At 54.5% G+C, this 13062-nt stretch overlaps 1 protein-coding gene across 5 annotated transcripts in view; it reads left to right on the forward strand.

Moving 5' to 3' along the window:
* Positions 1 to 13062, forward strand: part of TTC7B (tetratricopeptide repeat domain 7B) — a gene marked incomplete at its 5' end in the record, with an annotated part of 195317 nt that overhangs the window by 8107 nt on the left and 174148 nt on the right. For all 5 annotated transcript variants that reach the window (XM_081111613.1, XM_081111614.1, XM_081111610.1 and 2 more), the window contains 2 exons: positions 10392 to 10546; positions 12307 to 12475. In XM_081111613.1, the coding sequence (XP_080967739.1) occupies positions 10392 to 10546; positions 12307 to 12475 (324 nt within the window). The remainder of the gene's footprint in view (positions 1 to 10391; positions 10547 to 12306; positions 12476 to 13062) is intronic.

The raw sequence follows: 13062 nt of genomic DNA on the forward strand, positions 1-13062 counted from the left end.
ACTCTCTATCTCAGAAGTTGTTTTGAGGAGTGAATGAGATAATGAAGTTTCCAGCACCGGCGTTATCGGAAGCAGCCCTGAATCAGGAGTATTGTGTGTGGAAGGAGGGTCCCGCTACTCAGTCCTTCACAGGGTGAGGGGAAGCGGGCGGGATAACAATAGGAACAAGAACAGCAGAGATGTGCAGTGGGGTGGGGTTCCTGTCCTACTGGACTGTGACTGAGGCCTGAAGCTGGGTCACAGGACTAGTAAATACACAACCAGGACTTCAGCCGGTTCTGACAGCTCCCCCGACCTCCGCTGCCGGCCATCCATTCACCACGTTAGTGAGCCCGGGATAGCACGTGGGGGTGCGGGGGTGTGTAATGAGGATGCAAAGATGAATGAGACCACTGGGCTGTCGGCCCCATGAGGTAGGGATATTTTTACTCTTCTGTTCATTATTAAATCTCAAGCACCAATAACATGTCTGGCACACAGTAGGTACTCAAGTCATTGTTAAATGAACAGCTTGGCCTCTGCCCTGAGGGAGTTGAGTTGGATTCATTCACTCATCGAACACCTACTGAGCGCCTACTGTGTGCCAGCCCCCATCCTGAGGACTGTGAGGGCCGTGATCTCTAAGACCATCCTTGTGCTCAAGTCCAGTACATAGAGACGTGGCATACATGTCGTCAGGGCTAGAGTGGCAGAGGGACGAGGGCTATGGAGGCCCATGGGAGGGTGTGCCCACCCAGGGCGTGGTTCCACATCTAAGAGTCTTGGTGTTACCCTGAGGGTGACGGCCCGTGGCTCTGCCTGCTGGGGCTCTGCGTGAAGACTGGCTGTGATGGACTGCTGTTTGGGCTAACTGCCTGTGACCTCATCCTGTTTCCTGTGTAACTGTAGGGTGGACACTTGCTGAGTGGCCCTTCCCAGGGCAAGATTCCGGCCCCCTCTGCTGCCCTTCCTTGTCTCTCTCCTCTCCTCGCATAGAGCTGGCTCAGCCCCTTTGCTGTGAGCCCCGGCTCCCTTGAGGACCTGCTGTCTCTGGCCCTTGCAGGGTCAACACCCAAGTTAGCCAGCCTTGGAGGAGTGCCAGCCGGCGAGGGGATGCTGGCAGGGTGCCAAGCCCAGGGACCTGCAGTAAATGCCACTTTTCTTTCCCTGGCCACCAGGCCAAGGGAGTCAGCTCTGCACGGAGTCTTTGTCCTGGAGGCCTGGGGAGGTAGGTCTCCCAGGCTCTTCACAGCTGCCCCACTCCCCGTGGTCGCCTTCTTCCTGCCCCTGCCCCACCACACACACCAGTGTGTCCAGTCTCCCTTCTGCCTGGAGTCTCACTTGGAGACATTCCTCAGGCCCAGCTCAGACCTCACTGGCTTCCGACAGCCTCTGAGTGTACCTGGTGGTCCTTCCGCACCACATGCCGGGCTCGGTGGTTCCTGTCTCCCCTCAGACCATTCCTCTCGAGGGCAGGGACTGGGCTGGAGCTTTGAATTTTGAAAAAATGCTTGTTGATAGTGTGGGTGTGCATTTAACTTGCCTGCGTGGAGCTGACTTCCTCAAAGAGCCATTTCCAAGCCTTCTGGGCTGGCCTGATAACGTGCCCCCTGCCCTGCTAGAGTCACTTCCTGCGCTTCTAGCTCTGGGGACAGGCCCAGCCAACGGCAGGCTAATGACTTCCCAATTACCTTTTCTTTCCTTAGGCTGGGTTTCTCTAGGGCAGCAGTTCTCAACCTGTGGGTCGCGACCCCTTTGGGGGTTGAACGACCCTTTCACAGGGGTCGCCTAAGACCATCGGAAAACACATATATAATTACATATTGTTTTTGTGATTAATCACTATGCTTTAATTATGTTCAATTTGTAACAATGAAATTGGGGGTCACCACAGCATGAGAAACTGTATTAAAGGGTCTCGGCATTAGGAAGTTTGAGAACCACTGCTCTAGGGGAAGAGTGTGTGTGTGTGTGTGTGTGTGTGTGTGTGTGTGTGTACGCGAGCAGGCGCACACGTGTGGCCAGGGCAGCGGAATGACTGTCTTCTGTCCCACACACGACTCTCCCGTCCCCGCCTTCCAGCTCCTGCCTTGTGTGTGGCTATAGGAGGAGGCTCTGGCACGAAGCCTGGACGCCAACTACCAAGATTTCTCAAAATACCGTTCCTGACAAATTGCTTTGAGCTCTTTAATCTTTGACTTCTGCCGTCTTTGCCTTTCAGTCAAGAATTCCAAAGAGCCAGGCCAGGCCCTCTGCACTGGGTCACAGTTTGAACTAAGGTAGTGGAGGGGGAGCAGAGAGGCCCTGAGGTGGAAATGCCGAGACTTGGGTCTTGCTCAGCAATCAACCCCCCACCCCCAACCCCCCAGGCACCTCCAGGAGGGGCCGAGTCTCCAAAGGCGAAGGCACTTGGGTGGGTCCTGTTGTAAGGGGAGAAGCACCTGTGGACTCATTCTGGAAGTACACGTGGAACCCCTGCTCTGCGCCAGGCAGTCCCAGTAGAGCATGAATGTGAGAGTGAGAGGGTGGATGTCAGAGCCAGGGTGATCGGCTACAAGGATTTTGCTTTCACTTTGGATGAGATGGGAGCCATTGGGGGGTTTTGAGGGGAGGGTGACATGATATGACTTACATTTTAAATCAGGCGTGGGGTCCTTGACTAGCTTGGCTCAGTGGATAGAGCATCGGCCTGCGGGCTGAAGGGTTCCGGGTTCGATTCCAGTCAAGGGCACATTCCCGGGTTGCAGGCTCAATCCCCAGTAGGGGGTGTGCAGGAGGCAGCCGATCAATGATTCTCTCTCACTATTGATGTTTCTATCTCTCTCTTGCTCTCCCTTCTTCTCTGAAATCAATATATACATATATATGTATACATATATATATATATGTATATATGTGTGTGTGTATATATATGTATATATTTTAAATCAGGTACGGGGACAACTAATGGATATTTTCTGGCTGCGGCGTGTGCCCTTCTCTTCTCCATCAGCTGCTGCTGCCGGAGGAAAGCCCTCCGCCTTGCTGGCCACTTACGCTTGGCGACCAATGACCTCAAAGGCGCTGCCACCCTTCCGGTCTGTTTGGATTCCCACTTTACAAAATGTCCATCTCAGTTGTTCTTGTCTCTTCGGAGACCTCTCACATCCTCTGGACGCCATCCTGTCACTCCTCGCTCATGACCTTGCCTCATTCTTTATCGAGGAAACAGAAACGATTAGGAAACCCGCTCATTTCCGACCACCGCGGCCACCGCTTTCCTCCCCCACTGCCGGGGTTTCAGTTCCTTCCAAAGGGCCGCAGTCCCTTCTCCGCCTTCGGCCAGGATCCCCTGTCCTCACCCTCTCAGGACGTCGCTGCTGCGGCCGTCTCTCCTCTCTCCTGGTCACGTCTGCCTCTCTCTTTGCCGACCTCTCCCTGCAGGATACACAGGACCTAGACTTTCCTGCGAAACCTTCATTAACCTCCCGTGGCTGTCTCATTGCCGCGTCTCCTGATCCTTTTTAGCAAAGCCTCCTCAGCCTCGTCATGCCCTCCGCCTCTGCCCTTGGGCTTGTCTCCCTTGCACATCCCGAGACCTCTGATGCCAAGGTCACCCTCTGGGCAGCTAATTGCCATGTGTAATGAATGTTTGTTCTCTTTTCTGCCTTAATATTCCAGTTGCTTTTAAAAAAATATATTTTATTGATTTTTTACAGAGAGGAAGGGAGAGGGATAAAGAGTTAGAAACATCAATGAGAGAGAAACATCCATCAGCTGCCTCCTGCACACCCCCTACTGGGGATGTACCCGCAACCAAGGTACATGCCCTTGACCAGAATCGAACCTGGGACCCTTGAGTCCGCAGGCCGACGCTCTATCCACTGAGCCAAACCGGCCAGGACAATATTCCAGTTGCTTTTAACTCACTTGACCTCTTCCTCTTTCCGGAAACTTCCTAATCTTGGTTTCTGTAACGGACACGGTCCTGGCTTTCTCTTCCTTAACCTCCCGCTCAGTCTCCTCCATCCACCGACGAGTTCTGTACCTGGATGTCGAATGTCCTTTAACTTGGTCAAAGCAGAACTCTTGGTGTTATTCCTCCTCGCCCCAGTAAATGGCAAAATGGTACCACTGTTCATGCCCTTGTGGAACCTGAAATCCAGAATTCATCTTTAATCCCTCTCCTTTCCTCATCCCCAGTGCATTGGTTTCCTGTTGCCATAGCGTAAATGTGCCGGTTTAAAACCACGCAGATTACAGTCCTGGGGGCCAGAGTTGGAAACGGGTCTCAGTAGGCTAAAATCGACGACAGCAGGAGGCTCTGGCGCGGGCTCTGTCCTGGCCTTTCCCAGCCCCACAGGCTGCCCACATCCCCTTGGCTCGTGGCGCCTCCTCCATCTTTAAAGCAAGCAGTTTAGTCTCCTCCAGGCGCCGTGACCACTCCTGTGCCTTTGCCACATCTCCTCTCTGACTCGGTCCTTCCTGCTTCCCTCTTCTAAGGGCCCAATGTGCCCACCCAGATAACCTCCCACTGCCAGGTCCTTAACTTCATTATGTCGTGGGTTCCAGCAACGGGGACATAGCCAGTTACGGTACCTTCGACCCAAACTGTCCTCACTCACCCTTTACTCCCTTTACACACCACTTCTTGCCCCACCCCTCTGTCTAAGTGTCTGTCGCCTCCCACCGGATTGCCGCAGTGGCCTTCTACCCATTTCTGCTCTTGCCTTTGCCTGGCTCCAGCCTCGAGCTCATTCTCCACACAACAGACAGGGAGCTTTTCCAAACCTAAATCAGATCACTTCACCCCCCTGCTCATCCCCCCCCTCCCCACCCCAAAGACTTCCAGTCGCACTTTGAATGATGCCACACTTTTTACCACAAAATACGAGAATGTCAAGTCTGCTTTTACCTGCCTCTCTGACTGCCCCCGCCCCGATGGCTTCCTCTGCTGCAGCCACCGTGGCCTTCTTGGGGTTCCTGGAACACACCAGCTGTGTTCCCACCCCAGAGTCCTCCATGCGCTGAGCCAATGTTCTCTCAGCCATTTGCACGGCCGACTCAGTCTCCTCATCCACGTCTCCTTGGAGACTCTACCTGGTCTGACCACCCATCTCCAGTGGCCGCTGGTCACTCCCGTCATACTTTAGTTCTCCGCACATCCTGACCGCTGTCTGGCCTTTTCCTGTTTGTCTCTTTGTCCCACCTGCCTAGGAATGTAAGCTCCATGAGGGCAGAGACCTCCTCTCTCTCAGTCTCTGCTCGAAGTCCCTGGAGCTCGCAGGCCCTGAATGAATGCTGGCTGGTGTGTGCATGTGCTAAGTGCTTCGAGGAACATGATTCGCTCAGGCAAAGAGTGCCGGGCAAAGCTTCTCCAAGGTGACCCTGAAATGCATCCCAGAGGATGCCTGGGATTTGGGCAGAAGGGAGGGAGGATAGCAGGTCCAGGCAGGCACCCTCCGCAGAGACAGATTGCCATGGCCTGGGAAGGATGCCGAGGGCCTGGAGGGTGTGTGCCTGAGAGGCTGGTGGCCCGGAGCAGTGGCAGATGGGCTGTCGGTGGTAACCACAGACCTAGAACTCCTCACTTGGTTCCGAGGTGATGGACTAGGTCCTGTGTACCCTCCTGTATACCGGCCAAGCTGCTCTAGGTTTTTAAAAAATTACCTGGTTGTTTTGTGTAGGTAATGAATGCATGTGGTAGTAACGATCAAACATTTAAAAAGTATATAGTGGCCCTAGCCGGTTTGGCTCAGTGGATAGAGCATCAGTCTGCAGACTAAAGGGTCCTGGGTTCGATTCCGGGCAAGGGGACATGCCCAGATTGTGGGCTCAATCCCTGGTGTGAGGCGTGCAGGAGGCAGCCAATGAATGATTCTCTCTCATCATTGATGTTTCTTTCTCTCTCTCCCTCTCCCTTCCCCTCTGAAAGCAATAAGAAAAAAAATATGTATTTTTAAAAAGTATATAGTGAAAGGTAACTGCCTCCTGCACTATCTCCATGCCCTCTCCTCCCTTCCACAGAAACAACCACTGTTTGGACTTTCCCGGGGGCCCTTTTAGGCATATGCTGTGTATCTGTACATTCCACAAACATTTGTTGTTGGCTTTGTTTTTTACACATAATAGTGATATACTGCACACCCTAGTTGGGGTCTCTGTCTCTGAGGTTGTTATCTACTATATAACAAACCACCCCAAAACTCAGTGCCTTAAAACAGCCAGATTCTGGGCTTGCCAGGCTCGCTGTGCGTCCTCGGGCAGCTGCGGGTCAGCTCAGTGTCATCACTGCCCTTGGCTGGGCTTCTCACCTGGCCCTCCCGCCTCCCAGGCCCAGGCCAGCCCGAGCACGTTCTCATGGCAGCCGCAGAGAAACAAGAGGGAGGCAGAAGCGGCTACGGCCTTTGCCAAGCGCTGTGTGTGTCAGCTTTGCCACTGTCCTGTGATCGGAGCAGTCACGTGGCCACGCCCAGGTCTGTGCGAGAGCCACAGAGCCTGTGGGTTCAGGGAGGCAGGACCTGGGGCCCTGAGGGCAGTCCGGCCGCCACAGGCTGGTGTTTAGGTCTGTTCCTTCGTGTCATGGGCTCACTGTGTCCCATCGCGTGGGGGCCACACTCCATTCAGCAGGACACCTGCTACCTCTGTCCTCTGCTGTCACCAGGGGGGCGCGTGTAGTAAACATCCCTATCTGCCCACCTTCGCGCCCCAAGCGCACGTATCTGTGGGGTAAGTTGCTAAAACTGGAATTTCTGGGCCAGACAGTTCAGGTACAGCGATCATGTGGCAGATGTTGCTAAATTGCCCTACAGCACCTGACTGTCTGTTTTGTGTCAGTGCTCTGTGCGGGGGAGGGGAGGGGGCATGGCCAGCACACAAACATTAAGACACCTGTAAGCTACCTGCGACTTACAAGAAGCCAGATGAACCTGGGGATGGGATTCACTGCGGTCACCCTGAGACTGAGACACGAGAACCAAGAACTGGGCCGTCTTTGCTGGGTAACAAAGGGGCCGCTGAAGAACCAGTTCCCGCGTGAATAGGGGCTTGTTTTTTCCTCTTGGATCGGGGCCCCAGCAGGAATGGTTTGAATAGGCCTCAATGCTTCTCTATTGACATACAAACCGAGTCCTGGAGATTTTTTTTGTATTGATATCAAGTACTCCCTGAAATAGAGTAGAAACCCTAACTTCTCCCCCCCTCCATCATCTGATCAAATCTCTGTGCCAGCTGCTTATCCCACAAGGGAGAGGGCTGTGAGGAAGGGACAGTCACCTCAAGTGGCAAAGGTCACAACCCCTCCGTCCCTGGGTGTCTGAGGGAGGCTGAGGCCGCCTGGGCTCTGCACTGTGCCAGCCACCGGGCTTACTGGATTGGGGATCGTCCGTTTGGAGATGAACCAGGGGACCAGAGGCCCCTCCCGGGGGCTGAGGCCCATGCTAATCTATTAGAATAGAGCGGTCTCTATTCGATGCCAGGCTTTAGCCTGCTAACAGCCACTGGAGAGCTGGTTCTCAGCCTCACTTAAATTCCCCCAAATGGTCGTGAGGTGGGGGAAACCAGCCCTGGGCACCCCTGGGCAGCCCTGAGCTTCTCCATCCTGGAAGGCACGTCCCAGCCCTGCATTGCAGTCCCGCAGCTCTGCCTGCTCCTGTGGAATGCCCAGCTGTGCCCAGCTGTGCCCTCCTCAGTGCCTGGGGAGTGGGAGCAGGAAGTAGGGGAAGAGATACTGAGACTGAAGTCTTCCATGAGGCAGAATTCTGCTGTCTGTGTCCCCGTTCCCCTGTTGCCGCCAGAACTCTCCCGGCAATCCTAGCGCCGACCTGGCTTGTTACCCGGTTCTCAGGGATCACTCCTCTGTCGCCTGATGTCTAGTGTCTTGAAAATTGTTTTTATTTAAAAATATAGTCTGTCATGTTTTTGTGGGTTTCCGACGGGAGGTTAAATTTGGTCTGTCTTGGCTGGAAGCGAAAGTCTCTTCTTACCATTTTGATGCTCTTTTATTTTATATTTAACTCTGATCTGAAATGAACCTTCTTGTATGCCCGGAGGGGTCTTTTCCCCTTGTGTCCCACTGTCCCAGCACGTAGCTGGGCACACCATTGGGCATGAGCAGCGGCTAGGTGGCGCCCTTTCTTCTGTCGCTGGTGGATCCTGCCGTGAGGCCCTTGGCAGGTGCAGCCAGTGCCTGTGGTCAGGCCGCCCAGCTGCCTTCACCGTTAGCAGTGAGCCGCGCAGCCTCGGTGTAATTGCTCTGGCACGAGAGCTCCTTGCTGTGGTTAAGATCTCTACCTCCTGGTCGGGAGAGTGAGTGGCAGGGAAATCACCTTTTTGCAGGGGAATAAAGAAAACAATCTGCTTGAGAGATTAATTGGAGCCTGGAAATTTAAAAAAGTTCAAAAATGGTTTTGTAGCGGCCATGCTGAATTTCAATTTAGATTGTAAGCTCTTCGCCCGGAGCGTGCGGCTCCTTCCAGAACTAAGGACCTGATCCTCACCCACCTGGAAGGAAACTCCCAGGACCATTGCCCTCTTCCTCTCCCTGCCCTTCATGGTTCAGCTCTAACAAATGACTTGGAGTTCCCCAGACAACCAGGCTGTGCCATGCCTTTGCACATTCTGTTCCTTCTGCCTGGAATGCCTTTCCCCACATTTTCCACCCTGAAACATACATCTGTCACATGTGCATTGTATTGGTGTATAGCAGTCAGGTTCTGTTGTAGCAATACTTCTTTTAAGCCTTTAAGATTGTGCATGTGAATGCCCTGACACTCACCAGCAGGCCTTTGCCTACACACCCTTCACCCCGAGCCCTAGGTTTCCTTATTAGCAGGATTTCCGTTCTGGGAGGAAGCTGCTCGTTACCTTCGTCCCTGACGGGTGCTGCGCTGGTCCATCCACTGGGTTACACTGGCGCCCCCGAGCCCTCGGCCGGCGTAGCTTTATTGTTCGCTGGTGGGGGACCCTGCTGTGGGTCTTGCCTGATGTCCTCTCTATTTCCTTTTTCTTCGTGGACAACCAAAGAACCCTTGAGCTCAGATCTCCGAGTTAACGCTGCCCGTTCTGGTGTTGCTCATCTCCCCCCGGGGCCCTCGGCATCGTCTCTGGCAGGTTACCGTTGGCTGCTCAGAGCACAGACGGAGGCGGAGGCGCTGCTGGGAACGGGAGGCCGGCAGCTTTGGGTCACTGAGCAGAAGGCTTGGAAAGGCTCTCGGTCCAGCTCTTGGCCTTCGGAGGCCCCGCCCCCGAGTCTCAGTGAACTTTGGGTTGCACCAATACTAGACCTACCGTGGTTGTTCCTCTAGGACCGGCACGCTAAGATCAAGCTAAGGTCCCTTCTGGCCACTAACCCCAGTTGGGGTTCTTTTTCCTGCACCCCAGTGGTAACTATTAGCATGGGTTTGAGGTACATCCCTCCAGACTTTTTAAAGCTGCTTTTATATTTGGACACAATGACGTTCTGTCCCACCACAGAGGAAATAGACCGTGCTCAGGCTGGTGTTCAGATTGTTTGGTTTTGTTCAGAACAGCTTGGATGTGTGGATCCAAAGAGCTGCCGCTGGAGTGAGCTTTTTATTCTATTAACCAGCCAACAAAGTCACTGCCATAAGTATTGCACTCTTAGGGATAAAGCCTTCGTACAAACGTTCCCTGATATCAGTGTCTGTATAGTTCTTTAAAACATATTTTTATTGATTTCAGAGAGGAAGGGAGAGGGAGAGACAAAGACGTCAATGATGAGAGAGAATCATTGATCGGCTGCCTCCTGCACGCCCCACACTGGGGATCAAGCCCGCCACCCGGACATGTGCCCTGACCGGGAATCGAACCCTGACCTCCTGGTTCATAGTTCGAAGCTCAACCCCTGAGCAACACCGGCCAGGCTGTTTGTATAGTTTTGACTTTTGGACAAAAACAGACTACCTGCATTCAGCTTGTTTTGGCACAAGCTCGTTTGAAGAATCTGACTGTACAGACATTCTCCCGGCTCGTATCCGTGTACCAAGGCCATAGAATACGGCGGGCTGGGAGGTTCCACTGCATCGCTCTCAGGAAAGACACGGTTGGGCCCTGTGTGTGTTTGTAAAGATCAGACGGAATGAATCACAAGGCAGCTTTATGTCTTTCTACTGAACTGGAGCTCTCTCCGTGCTACTGTATCCGTCTTTCTAGATTCCGTAATTTTGTGACAAAAGAGGACAGTGCTTGAACCCCCCACCCCCACCCCCCTGTTTGAGTGCGTACACTGGAACATTCTTTACTGCTGCCCGGACGGCACCCTAAGATGGTGCCTACTTGGGCCCCACCTGAGGTTATGAGGTTCCAGGTGGGCCCCGTTGGGGGCGTGGAGCAAGGGGGGTCCTGAGGCCCTGGGGGGTTCCCAGCACAGAGACCACTCCTCGCCCACCTAGCCTCTCCCTTTGTCCTGACAGATGACATGGCAGAACTCCTCCTCGGGGAGTCGAAGCTGGAGCAGTACCTGAAGGAGCACTCCCTGCGGCAGGGCGCCAGCCCCCGAGGCCCCTGGCCCCAGCTGACCGAGGTCCGCAAGCACCTGACCGCCGCCCTGGACCGAGGGAACCTCAAGGTACCCTGGGCCTCTGGGACGAGGGGAGACCATGGGGAGGTGCTGGCGCCACCTGCTCTGAGCTGTGTGGTTGGGGAGTGGGGTTGGAGCATCTCCCTGCCAGCTCCTGTGTGATCCATGGGCCGGCCCCCCGCTGATGAGAGCCTTCAGTGAGATACGATTGTGAAAAATGCCACTAATCTTCCCCAGGTGCTTGGAGTGAGCTGTCATATGTGACCCAGGGCTCAACCTGACACCCTGTTCCACTGTAGGAAACAGGTTAATCAGGAGTGCCACTTACTACCCCATTTCCTGCCTGAAATACGTGGTCCATGAACGCCCTAGGCCGCTGTGGCCGAGAGCTGTGCGGGGTTTCCTATTGGGGACGGCGGGCCCGGTACCACGGTGCGGGAGGGAACCAGGCCCGAACTTCCCTCGCCGAGCCTGGACCCTAGACAACGCCCCCCTCCCCCTCCGTAGTAAGCCTTGCGCACCACCCTTCTATGTATTCATCTGCCAGTTCTCCGTTCTGTTTAGACTCAGCTCTCCGCTTCCCTCTCCAGCCTTCCCTCTCTGCTTCCTTTGGATCCTCTTTCACCTCACCTTCCCTCGCCCTGCCCCTCCCACCATCCTCTCCAGTGCTGCCTGTTGTCTCTGCTCCCTTCCCAGAGTGCCTGGAAGTGGCCACCATGGCTGACACAGCTGCTTTGCCATGCTCTGGCTGGTTCCTTGAGCCGTCGACCCTGTCACGGCTTTAAATTACAGAATGCGTGCTTCTAGAAGCGGAAAAAGCCAGCCTTGTATAGCTTAGTTTCCGAGGGAAGGCCTGGGAGATAAATCTGTCCTTATATAGATGCTGGGAGCCTCTTCTTTCTCTGCTGTGAGGGGGGCAGGGGAGCCAGGAGTCGGAGCTGGTGGGCGTGGCCTGGGGCAGCTGGCCTCCCTGCCTAGATGGGAAGGCGAGCCCATCAGGGGACAGTGACTGCAGCAGGATGGAATGGCTCCGTGAGGAAAGTCGCCCTTGGAAAGAGAGCAGGTGCTGATTTTTGCACGGATTTAGAAAGCCTCTCTCCTCTGGTTAAGTGCAGTGGGCAGACCCCGGGAAGCCCGTGGAGCTTCCTTTTTTGAGACGGTGCGTCTGTGTCTTGTTCATAAAGTAGTCCTTCTGTTTTTGCCCCAGCCCAGCTCAGCTGCCTTAGGGGAACCTCAGGGTTTCCGTTTTGTTTGGCAGCAGCTTCACTGAAATATAATTCACACACCATATCATCTACCCCTTTAAAGTGTGCAGTTCAGTGGTTCAGGACTATTCACAGAGTTGTACCTGAATTTCGGAACATTTTCATCACCCCACAATATACCCCTCACCATTAACCGGCTCCTCCCATTCCCACCGTCCCAGCCCTCGGCGAACACTGGCCTACGTTCTGCCTGTAGCTTCGACCATTCTGGCCGTGCGATATGCCCCCGGGAGGGGCCTCTCACGACTGGCGTTTTCCTGGGCACACTGTTTTGAGGTGTGTCCGTGCTGTAGCTGTGTCGTCTTTCCTTCCTCCTTATGGCTGAGTGATATTCCACGTGTGGCTCCACCACATTTTGCTTATCCACCCTCAGCCGATGGCCGTTTGGGCTGTTTCCACTTGGGCTGCCGTGAGCGATCTTGCTGTGACCGTTGCACCCCGTTACTGTGTGGAAAGCCCCAGCTTTGCGGTAGCAGATGGGTCCCCAGGCAGCATCCCTCCGATTATAGCAGGAAAATGCGTTTTCTCTACTTTTCCTTCTAGTCAGAGCTGCTGCAAGAATCCAATCTGATCATGGCCAAGCTGAACTACGTGGAAGGAGATTATAAGGAAGCTCTCAACATCTACGCGCGGGTGGGCCTCGACGACTTGCCGCTGACAGCCGTCCCTCCCTACAGGCTGCGGGTGCTGGCGGAAGCCTACGCGACCAAAGGTGAGGCCTGCGCCGTCTGTCCCTGGGAGGGTGTCCCCCGGGGCCATGCCGCTTGGAGCCGGCAGAGCCTCCCTGGAGCCTGCGGTTTGACCCCGGGGCCCCTGGCTGGTGATGGGCTCCCAGCAGGGCGCCGGGCTGGGCCCACGCTGGCACTGGGTAATGTGCGGCCCAGCAACACCCGGTTTCCTCAGAGCCTAGGTCTTCAGTTATCACTGAGGCAAGGAGAGAACAACATCTCAGCCAAGTTTTCTGATAATTAACATGCAGCGTGCGCAGGGACTTTTCTTGGTCATTAAGATGCTGCAGAACATTTATAGGGATTCTTATCCCATGGCCGGTTGGCCACATGGCTGACCACATTTTTATTCAGTAATGCCACCTGTGTGATAATTAAGGGCTAAGTGGCCGCTCCAAGTGGCAGTGACTTTAACAGTCAGTCATCCCGTGTTTACCTGTGTGCCCTGGGGCTCGGGGGCTAGAAGGCGGGGGTAAGTGTCACCCTGGTTGCCGGGAAGGAGTTTGTAATCAGTGTGGGAGGATGCAGTCTCATGGGAAGAAATGACAGAGGGAGGACACCCGTTGTATGA

Source organism: Myotis nattereri, assembly GCF_964212035.1.
Source record: "Myotis nattereri genome assembly, chromosome: 1".
Lineage (NCBI taxonomy): Eukaryota > Metazoa > Chordata > Mammalia > Chiroptera > Vespertilionidae > Myotis > Myotis nattereri.